We start from the raw sequence: 15,882 nt of genomic DNA on the forward strand, positions 1-15,882 counted from the left end.
TACCCGCCGCCTGACCACTCTGCCTGCCCCTGACCCTGACACTGTACCCGCCCGCCTGACCACTCTGCCTGCCCCTGACCCTGACACTGCACCCGCCCGCCTGACCACTCTGCCTGCCCCTGCCCCTGACCCTGACCCTGCCCCTGACCCTGACCCTGACCCTGCACCTGACCCTGCCCCTGCCCCTGCCCCTGCCCCTGACCCTGACCCTGACCCTGCCGTTCTCTACTTTTGTCTCTGTTTCTTTAATAAACGTTGTTAATTCAACACGGTCTGCATCTGGGTCTGATGACATCATTCTATTCATAAATTATTTTTAAGGCTGTAATTTGTTTATGAGCATGATCTGTTTTGTTTATGGTTGACGCAGCTTGTTTTAGCCAATTAGTGTTATGAACGACTTCAGAGCACATGAATGAACACGTGTACAAGTACAGTAGTAGTTCCCCAGTTTCCCATTTGATAATGAAGGTAGCATTCTGCTTAATTAACACAATAATAATACAATATAAACAACTTTACAAATCACCATTGTGTTTTTTTATTCTACATTTCATACAAGATGAATACATCTGTGAAACAAAAATAAAACAAAACATTGTTTTAAAACCATTAATGTAAAGACAGGAAATACAGCCATTTGTAATGGATCAGCAAAACTGTCATTATTGTCTGTAAAGAGTGTTTTCTGGTGAATTTCAATTATCTAAAGCCTCCTCTCCTTATCGTCCCTTCCCTAACTTCCCTTTCCATCTCCTCCTCTCCCCTCCCCAAGTCCTGTCCCTTTCCTCTAACCTCTCCTCTCCTCCTTCTCCTCCCCTCTCCTCTCCTCTCCTCTCCTCTCCTCTCCTCTCCTCTCCTCTCCTCTCCTCTCCTCTCCTCTCCTCTCCTCTCCTCTCCTCTCCTCCTTACCCTCTCCTCTCCTATCCTCCTTACCCTCTCCTCTCCTCTCCTCCTTGCCCTCTCCTCTCCTCTCCTCTCCTCTCCTATCCTCCTTACCCTCTCCTCTCCTATCCTCGTTACCCTCTCCTCTCCTCTCCTCCTTGCCCTCTCCTCTCCTCCTTGCCCTCTCCTCTCCTCTCGTTATAATTTGCTCTCGAAGGTCACCATGTCTTTCTGTGGCGTCTCCGTGTCCGCCTCCAAGTCACCTGACCAGAGAGATTAACAGACATGTCATTCAAACTGACAACAACTCACAGCTAGGGGTGGGAGGGGTGGGGGCTGTTGAGAGGGGGGTGATGAGGCGTGGGAGTTGATGAGGGGTGGGGGTTGATGAGGGTGGGGGTTGATGAGGGGTGGGGGTTGACGAGGGGTGGGGGTTGACGAGGGGTGGGGGTTGACGAGGGGTGGGGGTTGACGAGGGGTGGGGGTTGACGAGGGGTGGGGGTTGACGAAGGGTGGGGGTTGATGAAGGGTGGGGGTTGACGAGGGGTGGGGGTTGACGAAGGGTGGGGGTTGACGAGGGGTGGGGGTTGATGAAGGGTGGGAGTTGACGAGGGGTGGGGGTTGACGAGGGGTGGGGGTTGACGAGGGGTGGGGGTTGATGAGGGGTGGGAGTTGATGAGGGGTGGGAGTTGATGAGGGTGGGGGTTGATGAGGGGGTGGGGGTTGATGAGGGGTGGGGGTTGATGAAGGGTGGGAGTTGATGAGGGGTGGGGGTTGATGAAGGGTGGGAGTTGATGAGGGGTGGGGGTTGATGGGGGGGTGGTTGAAGAGGGATGGGAGGGGTGGGGGCTGTTGAGGGGGGGGGCACTTGGGACTCAATTGCAGTGTGCTGAAGACACTGGTTCTGGAATGGACAGGTCATAGCTTCAGGGTGTTTCCCTGTTGTAAAACACACTTATGTTTTAGGGTGTGTTTCTGAGTTCATACCTACTTGCCTGGTTGCTTAAGTGTGTGTTTCGCTCTCTACACTCGTGTGTGCGTACCCTCACCCTCTTTCCTGTCTGCGTGTGTGTCCTCCGAGTGTCTGGTCAGCAGTCTGGGCCCTGCCAGGCCGATCCCCAGGGCTCCTATAGGTGCTGTAGTGAGGATGGCCAGAACAGCCACAGTCAGAACATCCAGACCGTACTTCACCAGAACCTCATCCCCCGACACACGGGCCATGTCCAAGGCTTTAGAACCTATCGCTGCCTAGAACCCAACAGAACCAACAGAATGATTTAGATACCCAGATCTAGAACCACATACCCCCCTACACGGGCCAAACCAGATAATCAGAACCTTGGATAGCTCAGTCTTAATGTTTAGTTTACTTTTATTTATTTTAGTTTAAAAATGTTATCAGCCATAGAAAAATACAGTGATAGTAAGAACAACACAGAGAGAGACAACAGGAGTAGAACGACAGGTAAATGCTTACTGATAGGCCCTTCCCAACAACACAGAGAGAGAAAAAAGATAAATAGCAGATTTTTACAAATTGATAAATAAGAACATGAGGATAAAATATTAAATAACCTGGTTGTAAAAACTGGATATCGAGTCCAGAGGTTCGAAGTCATTGGAGAAGATGCAATATTCAGTGCCTGCGGAAAGTATTCAGACCCCTTGACTTTTTCCACAATACGTTAGGTTACAGCCTTGTTCTAAAATTGATTCAATTATTTTTTCCCCTTCATCAATCTAATCACCATACTGACCAAGCAAAAACAGCGAAAACGGAAATACTTTATTTATGTACTGTAAGTTTTCAGTCTCTTTGATATGAGACTCTAAATTGAGCTCAGGTGCATCATGTTTCCATTGATCATCCTTGAGATGTTTCTACAACTTGATTGGAGTCCACCTGTGGTAAATTGAATTCAATTGATTGGACATGATTTAGAAAGGCACACACCTGTCTATATAAGGTACCTGTCTATATAAGGTCCCACAGTTGACAGTGTATGTCAGAGCAAAAACCAAGCCATGAGGTCGAAGGAATTGTCCATAGAGCTCCGAGACAGGATTGTGTCGAGGCACAGATCTGGGGAAGGGTACCAAAACATTTCTGCAACATTGAAGGTCCCCAAGAACACTGTGGCATCATTGTTAAATGGAAGACTATTGGAACCACCAAAACTCTTCCTAGAGCTGGCCGCCCGGCAAAACTGAGCAATCGGGGGAGAAGGGCTTTGGTCACAGAGTTGACCAAGAACCCGATGGTCACTCTGACAGAGCTCCAAAGTTACTCTGTGGAGATGGGAGAACCTTCCAGAAGGACAACCATCTCTGCAGCACTCCACCAATCCACCTTTATGGTAGAGTGGCCAGACGGAAGCCACTCCTCAGTAAAAGGCACATGACAGCCGCTTGGAGTTTGCCAAAAGACACCCAAAGACTCTCAGACCAGGAGAAACAAGATTCTCTGCTCTGATGAAATCAAGATTGAACTCTTTGGCATGTATGCCAAGTGTCACGTCAGGAGGAAACATGGCATCATCCCTACGGTGAAGCGTGGTGGTGGCAGCATCATGCCGTGGGGACGTTTTTCAGAGACAGGGACTGGGAGACTAGTCAGGATCAAGGGATAGTTGAACAGAGCAAAGTACAGAGAGATCCTTGATGAAAACCTTCTCCAGAGCGCTCAGGACCTCAAACTGGGGTGAAGGTTCACCTTCCAACAGGACAATGACCCTAAACACACAGCCAAGATAACACAGGAGTGGCTTTGGGACAAGTCTCTGAATGTCCTTGAGTGGCCCAGCCAGAGGCCGGACTTGAACCCGATCGAACATCTCTGGAGAGACCTGAAAATAGCTGTGCTGTCATGTCTTGTTATGTCTGTTCCTGTCCTTTCTCTTCACTCTCTCTCTCTGCTGGTCTTTTTAGGTTACCTTCTCTGTCTCTCATTCCTCAGCTGTTCTACATCTGCCCTAACTAGCTCTTTCACTCTTCCCCACCTGTTCTCTCTTCCCCCTCTGATTAGGTCTCTATTTCTTTCTCTGTTCCTGCTACTTTCAGTGTCTGATTCTTGTTTGTGTTTTTTGATGCCAGAAGCAAGCTGTCGTCTCGTTTGCTTCCACCTTGTCCTGTCCTGTCGGAGTCTGCCTGGCAGGAGCATCCTGCACTATACTAACGTTCTTTTTGTTCCGCTGACAACGTTGGAAGAGGATTTATGCCATTCCTGTATTTTCATTAAAGAACTCTGTTTTCTGTTAAAACCGCTTTTGGGTCTTCACTCAAGTACATTACAGAAGAATCAGACCCCGAATGGACCCAGCGGCTCCGGACCCTTTTCACTCCGCCGTCGAGATCCAGGGAGCGATGCTAGGCAGACACGAGGAGGAATTGTCTGCTGCTCAACATGCCGTTGAGACCCTGGCCGTCCAAGTCTCCGACCTCACAAGACAGGTTCACCAACTCCACCTCGATCCACCGCCCACTTCCAGGGTTTCCGAGTCTCCGGAGCCCAGGATCAACAACCCGCCGTGTTACTCTGGGGAGCCCACTGAGTGCCGCTCATTCCTCACTCAGTGTGATGTGGTGTTCTCTCTCCAGCCCAACACTTACTCCAGGAGCGCAGCCCGCATCGCCTACGTCATTTCTCTCCTTACCGGACGGGCGCGTGAGTGGGGCACGGCAGTCTGGGAGGCGAGGGCTGAGTGTATTAACCAGTATCAGGACTTTAAGGAGGAGATGATACGGGTTTTTGACCGTTCTGTTTTTGGCGAGGAGGCTTCCAGGGCCCTGTCTTCCCTATGTCAGGGGAATAGATCCATAACGGATTATTCTATTGAGTTTCGCACTCTCGCTGCCTCTAGTGACTGGAACGAGCCGGCTTTGCTCGCTCGTTTTCTGGAGGGTCTCCACGTCGAGGTTAAGGATGAGATCCTCTCCCGGGAGGTTCCTTCCAGTCTGGACTCCTTAATAGCTCTCGCTATTCGCATAGAGCGACGGTTTGATCTTCGTCGCCGAGCTCGTGGAAAGGAGCTCACGTTCTCCGTTGCTCCCCTCTCCACATCACTGCCACCTGCCGCATCACTGCCACCCTCCTCCGCCGGCTCGGATGCTGAGCCTATGCAGCTGGGGGGTATTCGCATCTCGGCCAAGGAGAGGGAACGGAGAATCACCAATCGCCTCTGTCTCTACTGCGGCTCCGCTGGTCATTTTGTCACCTCATGTCCAGTAAAAGCCAGAGCTCATCAGTAAGAGGAGGGCTACTGGTGAGCGCAACTACTCAGGCCTCTCCTTCTGGATCACGCACTACCTTTCCGGTCCATCTCCGCTGGCCCGGTTCATCTGCTTCCTGCAGTGCCTTGATAGACTCTGGGGCGGAGGGCTGTTTTATGGACGAGACCTGGGCTCGGGAACATGACATTCCTCTCAGACAGTTAGGGGAGCCCAGGGCCTTGTTCGCTTTAGATGGTAGTTCTCTCCCCAAGATTCAGCGTGAGACGCTGCCTTTAACCCTCACTGTCTCTGGTAATCATAGCGAAACCATTTCTTTTTTAATTTTTCGTTCACCTTTTACACCTGTTGTTTTGGGTCATCCCTGGCTAGTGCGCCATAACCCTTCTATTAATTGGTCTAGTAATACTATCCTATCCTGGAATGTTTCTTGTCATGTAACCTGTTTAATGTCTGCTATCCCTCCTGTTTCCTCTGTCTCTTCTTCACAGGAGGAGCCTGGCGATTTGACAGGGGTGCCGGAGGAGTATCACGATCTGCGCACGGTGTTCAGTCGTTCCAAGGCCACTTCTCTCCCTCCACACCGGTCGTATGACTGTAGTATTGATCTCCTTCCGGGAACTACTCCCCCCCGGGGTAGATTATACTCTCTGTCGGCTCCCGAACGTAAGGCTCTCGAGGATTATTTGTCGGTTTCGCTCGACGCCGGTACCATAGTCTCCTCCTCCTCCCCCCGCCGGAGCGGGGTTTTTTTTTGTTCAGAAGAAGGACGGGTCCCTGCGCCCATGCGTGGATTATCGAGGGCTGAATGACATAACAGTTAAGAATCGTTATCCGCTTCCTCTTATGTCTTCAGCCTTCGAGATCCTGCAGGGAGCCAGGTTTTTCACCAAATTGGACCTTCGTAACGCCTACCATCTCGTGCGCATCAGGGAGGGGGACGAGTGGAAGACGGCGTTTAACACTCCGTTAGGGCACTTTGAATACCGGGTTCTTCCTTTCGGCCTCGTTAACGCTCCAGCTGTCTTTCAGGCACTAGTTAACGACGTCCTGAGAGACATGCTGAACATTTTTGTTTTCGTTTACATGGACGATATCCTGATTTTTTCACCGTCTCTCTCGATTCATGTTCAGCACGTGCGACGCGTCCTCCAGCGCCTTTTGGAGAACTGTCTTTATGTGAAGGCTGAGAAGTGCACTTTTCATGCCGCCTCTGTCCCTTTTCTCGGTTCCGTTATTTCCGCTGAGGGCATTAAGATGGATCCCGCTAAGGTCCAGGCTGTCATTGATTGGCCCGTTCCTAAGTCACGCGTTGAGCTGCAGCGCTTTCTGGGCTTCGCTAATTTCTACCGTCGTTTCATCCGTAATTTCGGTCAGGTGGCAGCTCCTCTCACAGCCCTTACTTCTGTTAAGACGTGCTTTAAGTGGTCCGTTTCCGCCCAGGGAGCTTTTGATCTTCTTAAGAATCGTTTTACATCCGCACCTATTCTTGTTACACCTGACATCTCTAGACAGTTTGTTGTTGAGGTTGACGCGTCAGAGGTGGGCGTGGGAGCCATTCTTTCTCAGCGCTCTCTCTCTGACGGCAAGGTCCATCCTTGCGCGTTTTTCTCTCATCGCTTATCGCCGTCAGAACGTAACTATGATGTTGGTAATCGCGAACTGCTCGCCATCCGCTTAGCCCTAGGCGAATGGCGACAGTGGTTGGAGGGGGCGACCGTTCCTTTTGTCGTTTGGACTGACCATAGGAACCTTGAGTACATCCGTTCAGCCAAACGACTTAATGCGCGTCAGGCTCGTTGGGCTCTGTTTTTCGCTCGTTTCGAGTTTGTTATTTCTTATCGTCCGGGCTCAAAAAACACCAAACCTGATGCTTTATCTCGTCTCTTCAGTTCTTCTGAGGTCTCCACCGACCCCGATGGGATTCTCCCTGAGGGGCGTGTTGTCGGGTTGACTGTCTGGGGAATTGAGAGGCAGGTAAAGCAAGCACTCGCTCACACTCCGTCGCCGCGAGCTTGTCCTAGGAACCTTCTGTTCGTTCCCGTTCCTTCTCGTCCGGCCGTTCTTCAGTGGGCCCACTCTGCCAAGTTAGCCGGCCACCCCGGCGTTCGGGGTACGCTCGCTTCCATTCGCCAGCGTTTCTGGTGGCCCACTCGGGAACGTGACGCGCGTCGATTTGTCGCCGCTTGTTCGGTCTGCGCGCAGACTAAATCTGGGAACTCTCCTCCTGCCGGCCGTCTCAGACCGCTTCCCATTCCCTCTCGACCGTGGTCTCACATCGCTTTAGATTTTATCACCGGACTGCCTTCATCAGCGGGGAAGACAGTTATTCTTACGGTTGTCGATAGATTCTCTAAGGCGGCTCATTTCATTCCTCTCGATAAGCTCCCTTCTGCTAAGGAGACGGCTCAGATCATTATCGAGAATGTTTTCCGAATTCATGGCCTTCCGTCTGACGTCGTTTCCGACAGAGGCCCGCAGTTCACGTCTCAATTTTGGAGGGAGTTTTGCCGTTTGATTGGGGCTTCCGTCAGTCTCTCGTCCGGCTTTCATCCCCAGTCTAACGGTCAAGCCGAACGGGCCAATCAGACTGTTGGTCGCATTTTACGCAGTCTTTCTTTTCGTAACCCTGCGTCTTGGTCAGAACAGCTCCCCTGGGCAGAGTACGCCCACAACTCGCTTCCCTCGTCTGCTACCGGTCTATCCCCTTTTCAGTGTAGCCTCGGGTACCAGCCTCCGCTGTTCTCATCTCAGCTCGCCGAGTCCTGCGTCCCCTCCGCTCAGGCTTTTGTCCAGCGTTGCGAGCGCACCTGGAAGGGGGTCAGGTCGGCACTTTGCCGTAATAGGGCGCAGACTGTGAGGGCCGCTAATAGCGTAGGACCAAGAGTCCTAGATATTGTTGCGGTCAGAGAGTATGGCTCTCCACTCAGAACCTTCCCCTTAGGACAGCTTCTCGCAAGTTGGCCCCGCGGTTCATTGGTCCGTTCCGTATTTCCCAGGTCATTAATCCTGTCGCAGTGCGACTTCTTCTCCCGCGCTATCTTCGTCGCGTTCACCCGGTCTTCCATGTCTCCTGTGTTAAGCCCGTTCTTCGCGCCCCGCTCGTCCCTCCCCCCATCCTTGTCGAGGGCGCACCCATCTACAGGGTTCGTAAGATTTTGGACATGCGCCCTCGGGGCCGTGGTCATCAGTACCTAGTGGATTGGGAGGGGTACGGTCCTGAGGAGAGGAGTTGGGTTCCCTCTCGGGACGTGCTGGACCGTTCGCTGATCGATGATTTCCTCCGTTGCCGCCAGGTTTCCTCCTCGAGTGCGCCAGGAGGCGCTCGGTGAGTGGGGGGGTACTGTCATGTCTTGTTATGTCTGTTCCTGTCCTTTCTCTTCACTCTCTCTCTCTGCTGGTCTTTTTAGGTTACCTTCTCTGTCTCTCATTCCTCAGCTGTTCTACATCTGCCCTAACTAGCTCTTTCACTCTTCCCCACCTGTTCTCTCTTCCCCCTCTGATTAGGTCTCTATTTCTTTCTCTGTTCCTGCTACTTTCAGTGTCTGATTCTTGTTTGTGTTTTTTGATGCCAGAAGCAAGCTGTCGTCTCGTTTGCTTCCACCTTGTCCTGTCCTGTCGGAGTCTGCCTGGCAGGAGCATCCTGCACTATACTAACGTTCTTTTTGTTCCGCTGACAACGTTGGAAGAGGATTTATGCCATTCCTGTATTTTCATTAAAGAACTCTGTTTTCTGTTAAAACCGCTTTTGGGTCTTCACTCAAGTACATTACATGTGCAGCGACGTTCCCCATCCAACCTATAACATTTTATTTTTATTGAAAATGTATTATCAAATTATGGGGCTTTGTGTGTAGATTGATGAGGGAAAAAACCTTTGAATCCATTTCAGAATAAGTCTGTGACGTAACAAAATGTGGAAAAAGTCAAGGGGTCTGAATACTTTCTGACTGCACTGTATACAAAAGTATGTGGACAGCCCTTCAAATGAGTGGATTCTGCTATTTCAGCCACACCCGTTGCTGTCAGGGGTATAAAGTCGAGCACACAGCCATGCAATCTCCATAGACAAACATTTGTCAGTAGAATGACCCTTACTGAAGAGTCTCAGTGACTTTCAATGTGACAAGTTGACAAGCTGCCATCTTTCCAACAAGTCAGTTTCTGCCCTGCTAGAGCTGCCCAAGGTCAACCGTAAGGTCTGTTATTGTGAAGTGGAAACGTCTAATGGCTCAACCGCAACCATGATGCTACAGTTTGGAGAAGGCCCTTTCCTGTTTCAGCATGACAATGCCACTATGCACAAAGAGAGGTCCATACAGAAATGGTTTGTCGAGATCGGTGTGAAAGAACTTGACTGGCCTGCACAGAGCACTGACCTCAACCCCATCGAACAGCTTTGGGATGAATTGAAACTCCAACTGCGGGCCTAATAGCACAACATCAATGCCCTGACCTCACTAATGCTCCTTCCAACATCTAATGGAAAGCCTTTGTAGAAGGGTGGACTCTGTTAAAACAGCAAGGGGGGGGGGGGATCGCCATATTAACGCCCATAACTTTAGAATGAGATGTATAGATAACTAGGACTGACCGATATTGGTTAACCGATATTTGGTTAACTATTTAACGAACTGTTCAGAGGTATCTTATGACTGTACAGGGATGTGGCCTGTTGTGGCCCTCTAGTGGACAGATGGTGTACAGGGATGTGGCCTGTTGTGGCCCTCTAGTGGGCAGATGGTGTTCAGGGATGTGGCCTGTTGTGGCCCTCTAGTGGGCAGATGGTGTACAGGGATGTGGCTGTTGTGGCCCTCTAGTGGACAGATGGTGTTCAGGGATGTGGCCTGTTGTGGCCCTCTAGTGGACAGATGGTGTACAGGGATGTAGCCTGTTGTGGCCCTCTAGTGGGCAGATGGTGTTCAGGGATGTGGCAGTTGTGGCCCTCTAGTGGACAGATGGTGTTCAGGGATGTGGCCTGTTGTGGCCCTCTAGTGGGCAGATGGTGTACAGGGATGTGGCCTGTTGTGGCCCTCTAGTGGACAGATGGTGTACAGGGATGTGGCCTGTTGTGGCCCTCAAGTGGGCAGATGGTGTTCAGGGATGTGTCAGTTGTGGCCCTCTAGTGGGCAGATGGTGTTCAGGGATGTGGCCTGTTGTGGCCCTCTAGTGGGCAGATGGTGTTCAGGGAGGTGGCCTGTTGTGGCCCTCTAGTGGGCAGATGGTGTTCAGGGATGTGGCCTGTTGTGGCCCTCTAGTGGGCAGATGGTGTTCAGGGATGTGGCCTGTTGTGGCCCTCTAGTGGGCAGATGGTGTTCAGGGATGTGGCCTGTTGTGGCCCTCTAGTGGGCAGATGGTGTTCACGGATGTGGCCTGTTGTGGCCCTCTAGTGGACAGATGGTGTACAGGGATGTGGCCTGTTGTGGCCCTCTAGTGGGCAGATGGTGTACAGGGATGTGGCCTGTTGTGGCCCTCTAGTGGACAGATGGTGTACAGGGATGTGGCTGTTGTGGCCCTCCCGTGGGCAGATGGTGTACAGGGATGTGGCCTGTTGTGGCCCTCTAGTGGACAGATGGTGTACAGGGATGTGGCTGTTGTGGCCCTCTAGTGGACAGATGGTGTACAGGGATGTGGCCTGTTGTGGCCCTCTAGTGGGCAGATGGTGTACAGGGATGTGGCCTGTTGTGGCCCTCTAGTGGACAGATGGTGTACAGGGATGTGGCTGTTGTGGCCCTCCCGTGGGCAGATGGTGTACAGGGATGTGGCAGTTGTGGCCCTCTAGTGGACAGATGGTGTTCAGGGATGTGGCCTGTTGTGGCCCTCTAGTGGGCAGATGGTGTACAGGGATGTGGCCTGTTGTGGCCCTCTAGTGGACAGATGGTGTACAGGGATGTGGCTGTTGTGGCCCTCTAGTGGACAGATGGTGTACAGGGATGTGGCCTGTTGTGGCCCTCAAGTGGACAGATGGTGCAGCAAGTTTGGCAAAATAATATGGCATGTCGGCATTGAAAAAAAACATCTATTTTGTTGCCTTTATGGTGGCCTTCAGAGCAGAGCAACATATATAAACAGCTTATCTTTTCCTGTTCTGTAGTTCTAATTCACCTGTAGTTCTAATTCACCTGTAGTTCTAATAGACCTGTAGTTCTAATAGACCTGTAGTTCTAATTAACCTGTAGTTCTAATTAACCTGTAGTTCTAATTAACCTGTAGTTCTAATTCACCTGTTGTTCTAATAGACCTGTAAATCTAATAGACCTGTGGTTCTAATTCACCTGTTGTTCTAATTCACCTGTTGTTCTAATAGACCTGTAAATCTAATAGACCTGTGGTTCTAATTCACCTGTTGTTCTAATTCACCTGTTGTTCTAATTCACCTGTAGTTCTAATAGACCTGTAGTTCTAATAGACCTGTAGTTCTAATTAACCTGTAGTTCTAATAGACCTGTAGTTCTAATAGACCTGTAGTTCTAATTAACCTGTAGTTGTAATTCACCTGTAGTTCTAAGAGACCTGTAGTTCTAATTCACCTGTAGTTCTAATAGACCTGTAGTTCTAATTAACCTGTAGTTCTAATTCACCTGTAGTTCTAATAGACCTGTAAATCTAATAGACCTGTGGTTCTAATTCACCTGTTGTTCTAATTCACCTGTTGTTCTAATTCACCTGTAGTTCTAATTCACCTGTAGTTCTAATTCACCTGTAGTTCTAATTCACCTGTAGTTCTAATAGACCTGTAAATCTAATAGACCTGTGGTTCTAATTCACCTGTTGTTCTAATTCACCTGTTGTTCTAATTCACCTGTAGTTCTAATTCACCTGTAGTTCTAATAGACCTGTAGTTCTAATTCACTTGTAGTTCTAATTCACCTGTAGTTCTAATAGACCTGTAGTTCTAATTCACCTGTAGTTCTAATTCACCTGTAGTTCTAATTCACCTGTAGTTCTAATAGACCTGTAGTTCTAATTCACCTGTAGTTCTAATTCACCTGTAGTTCTAATTCACCTGTAGTTCTAAGAGACCTGTAGTTCTAATAGACCTGTAGTTATAATTCACATGTAGTTCTAATAAAGCTGTAGCTCTTATAGACCTGTAGTTCTAACAGACTAGTACTGTCGTTCTAATTTCTTGTAGTTCTATAAACTGACCTGTACTGTGGCCTTAGGAAGCCAAGCCACAGAGATAAACAGCTTTTCCTTTGTGTTGAATCCACCAAAGAACACCATGAGAAACGTGAAGAGAACCCTGATAACCAGACCTGTCCCGAGACATGCCATGCCCAGACCTAGACACAGAGAGAGATGTGTAGGGGAGAGACAGGGGAGAGAGAGAGATGGGTAGGAGAGAGACGGTGGAGAGAGATGGGAAGGAGAGAGACGGGGGAGAGAGAGAGATGGGTAGGAGAGAGACGGGGGAGAGAGAGATGGGTGGTGGAGAGATGGGGGAGAGAGAGATGGATAGGAGAGAGACGGGGGAGAGAGAGATGGGTAGGAGAGAGACGGGGGAGAGAGATGGGAAGGAGAGAGACGGGGGAGAGAGAGATGGGTAGGAGAGAGACGGGGGAGAGAGATGGGAAGGAGAGAGACGGGGGAGAGAGAGAGATGGGTAGGAGAGAGACGGTGGAGAGAGATGGGAAGGAGAGAGACGGGGGAGAGAGAGATGGGTAGGAGAGAGACGGGGGAGAGAGAGATGGGTAGGAGAGAGACGGGGGAGAGAGAGATGGGTAGGAGAGAGACGGGGGAGAGAGAGATGGGTGGTGGAGAGACAGGGGAGAGAGAGATGGGTAGGAGAGAGACGGGGGAGAGAGAGATGGGTAGGAGAGAGACGGGGGAGAGAGAGATGGGTAGGAGAGAGACGGGGGAGAGAGATGGGAAGGAGAGAGACGGGGGAGATAGAGATGGGTGGTGGAGAGACGGGGGAGAGAGAGATGGGTAGGAGAGAGACGGGGGAGAGAGAGATGGGTAGGAGAGAGACGGGGGAGAGAGAGATGGGTAGGAGAGAGACGGGGGAGAGAGATGGGTGGTGGAGAGACGGGGGAGAGAGAGATGGGTGGTGGAGAGAGACGGGGGAGAGAGAGATGGGTGGTGGAGAGACGGGGGAGAGAGAGATGGGTGGTGGAGAGAGACGGGGGAGAGAGAGATGGGAAGGAGAGAGACGGGGGAGAGAGAGATGGATAGGAGAGAGACGGGGGAGAGAGAGATGGATAGGAGAGAGACGGGGGAGAGAGAGATGGATAGGAGAGAGACGGGGGAGAGAGAGATGGGTAGGAGAGAGACGGGGGAGAGAGAGATGGGTGGTGGAGAGACGGGGGAGAGAGAGATGGATAGGAGAGAGACGGGGGAGAGAGAGATGGGTAGGAGAGAGACGGGGGAGAGAGAGATGGGTGGTGGAGAGACGGGGGAGAGAGAGATGGGAAGGAGAGAGACGGGGGAGAGAGAGATGGGTAGGAGAGAGACGGGGGAGAGAGAGAGATGGGTAGGAGAGAGATGGGGGAGAGAGAGATGGGTAGGAGAGAGACGGGGGAGAGAGAGATGGATAGGAGAGAGACGGGGGAGCGAGAGAGATGGGTAGGGGAGAAACATAGTTTTAGTTATAGTATTAGTAGTAGTAGTAGTAGTAGTAGCAGCAGCAGTAGTAGTAGTAGCAGTTGTAGTAGTAGCAGTAGTAGTAGCACTAGTAGTAGTAGCAGTAGCAGTAGCAGTAGTAGTAGTGGTAGCAGTAGCAGTAGTTGCAGTAGTAGTAGTAGTAGTAGTAGATGTAGTAGCAGTAGTAGTAGTACCAGTAGCAGTAGTAGTAGTATTAGTATCAGTAGTAGCAGTAGTAGTAGTAGGAGTAGTAGCAGTAGTAGGAGTAGTAGTTGTAGTATTAGTATCAGTAGTAGCAGCAGTAGCAGTAGTTGCAGTAGTAGTAGTAGCAGTAGCGGTAGTAGGAGTAGTAGTTGTAGTATTAGTATCAGTAGTAGCAGCAGTAGCAGTAGTTGCAGTAGTTGTAGTAGCAGTAGCAGTAGTAGGAGTAGTAGTGTGTAGTAGTAGTAGCAGTAGTAGTAGTAGTAGTAGCAGTAGTAGTACCAGTAGCAGTAGTAGTAGTGTTAGTAGTGTGTATTTACCCACTGTATTGGGGTTCAGTGTAGATAGTAGTAGTAGTATTATAGTAGTAGTGTGTATTTACCCACTGTATTGGGGTCCAGTGTAGATAGTAGTAGTAGTAGTGTTATAGTAGTAGTGTGTATTTACCCACTGTATTGGGGTCCAGTGTAGATAGTAGTAGTAGTATTATAGTAGTAGTGTGTAGTAGTAGTAGCAGTAGTAGTAGTAGTAGTAGTAGTAGTAGTAGTAGTAGTAGCAGTAGTAGTAGTAGCAGTAGTAGTAGTATTATAGTAGTAGTGTGTATTTACCCACTGTATTGGGGTCCAGTAGTAGTAGTAGTAGCAGTAGTAGTGTGTATTTACCCACTGTATTGGGGTCCAATGTAGATAGTAGTAGTAGTATTATAGTAGTAGTGTGTATTTACCCACTGTATTGGGGTCCAGTGTAGATACTGTGATTTGAGCTCCTACCAGTCCAAACAGCAGCGGCTGGAAGATGTCCCAGAACCTCCCTACCACTGCTGCTACTGGGCCCTGGGAAGGTTATAAACACGCTATAACACTTCATAAACACATTATAAACACATAGTAAACACTACAACCACTGGGGCCTGGGTAGAGCACATAGCAAGGTTACTGAAACTACATTACAAACTACAAAATAAATACTTAATAAACACACTAACCTTCGCTGCCCCCCAGCCCAGCGCAGCTATGAAGGCCATGACCAGAGTACAGAGTCCCCCTGCACCAGAGAACCCTGCTACATGGCTCCCAAACACAGCAAACACAGACAGACCCAGCAACATGACACTTCTCCTCAATACCACATCCTCCTAAAGAGAAGGAGAGAGATAGACAGAGAGACTAAACCAGCAGACACATTTCAACAAGCACAAACAGACATACTCCATGGGGACTGCATCCCAAATGGAGCCCTAATCCCTACGAACTGCACTACTTTAGACCAGAACCCTAATCCCTGTATAATGCACTACTTTAGACCAGAGCCTTATATAACCCTATTCCCTGTATAGTGCACTACTTTAGACCAGAGCCCTATAGAACCCTATTCCCTATATAGGGCACTACTTTAGACCAAAGCCTTATATAACCCTATTCCCTGTATAGTGCACTGCTTTGGACCAGAGCCCTATAGAACCCTATTCCCTGTATAGTGCACTACTTTAGACCAGAGCCCTATAGAACCCTATTCCCTATATAGTGCACTACTTTAGACCAGAGCCTTATATAACCCTATTCCCTGTATAGTGCACAACTTTAGACCAGAGCCCTATAGAGCCCTATTCCCTATATCGTGCACTACTTTAGACCAGAGCCCTATAGAGCCCTATTCCCTATATAGTGCACTACTTTAGACCAGAGACCTATAGAACCCTATTCCCTATATAGTGCACTACTTTAGACCAGAGCCTTATATAACCCTATTCCCTATATAGTGCACTACTTTGGACCAGGGCCCTATTCCCTATAAAGTGCACTACTTTAGACCAGGGCCCTATTCCCTATATAGTGCACTACTTTAGACCAGAGCCTTATATAAGCCTATTCCCTGTATAGTGCACAACTTTAGACCAGAGCCCTATAGAACCCTATTCCCTATATAGTGTGCACTACTTTAGACCAGAGCCTTATATAACCCTATTCCCTGTATAGTGCACAA

The 15,882-nt window shown here is 49.7% G+C and overlaps 1 protein-coding gene across 1 annotated transcript in view; it reads right to left on the bottom strand.

Annotated features, from left to right (window-relative positions):
* Positions 1–513: 513 nt before the first annotated feature.
* LOC135516522 (sodium/hydrogen exchanger 9B2-like) overlaps positions 514–15,882 on the bottom strand; it is a 75,829-nt gene continuing 60,460 nt past the window's right edge. The window contains exons 8-12 of the mRNA XM_064940869.1: positions 14,885–15,034; positions 14,624–14,732; positions 12,262–12,398; positions 1,935–2,133; positions 514–1,148 (exon numbers count right to left, since the gene is read on the bottom strand). Coding sequence (XP_064796941.1) covers positions 1,084–1,148; positions 1,935–2,133; positions 12,262–12,398; positions 14,624–14,732; positions 14,885–15,034 — 660 coding nt within the window. The 3' untranslated portion in view covers positions 514–1,083. The remainder of the gene's footprint in view (positions 1,149–1,934; positions 2,134–12,261; positions 12,399–14,623; positions 14,733–14,884; positions 15,035–15,882) is intronic.

Source organism: Oncorhynchus masou, chromosome 27, assembly GCF_036934945.1.
Source record: "Oncorhynchus masou masou isolate Uvic2021 chromosome 27, UVic_Omas_1.1, whole genome shotgun sequence".
Classification (NCBI taxonomy): Eukaryota; Metazoa; Chordata; class Actinopteri; order Salmoniformes; family Salmonidae; genus Oncorhynchus; species Oncorhynchus masou.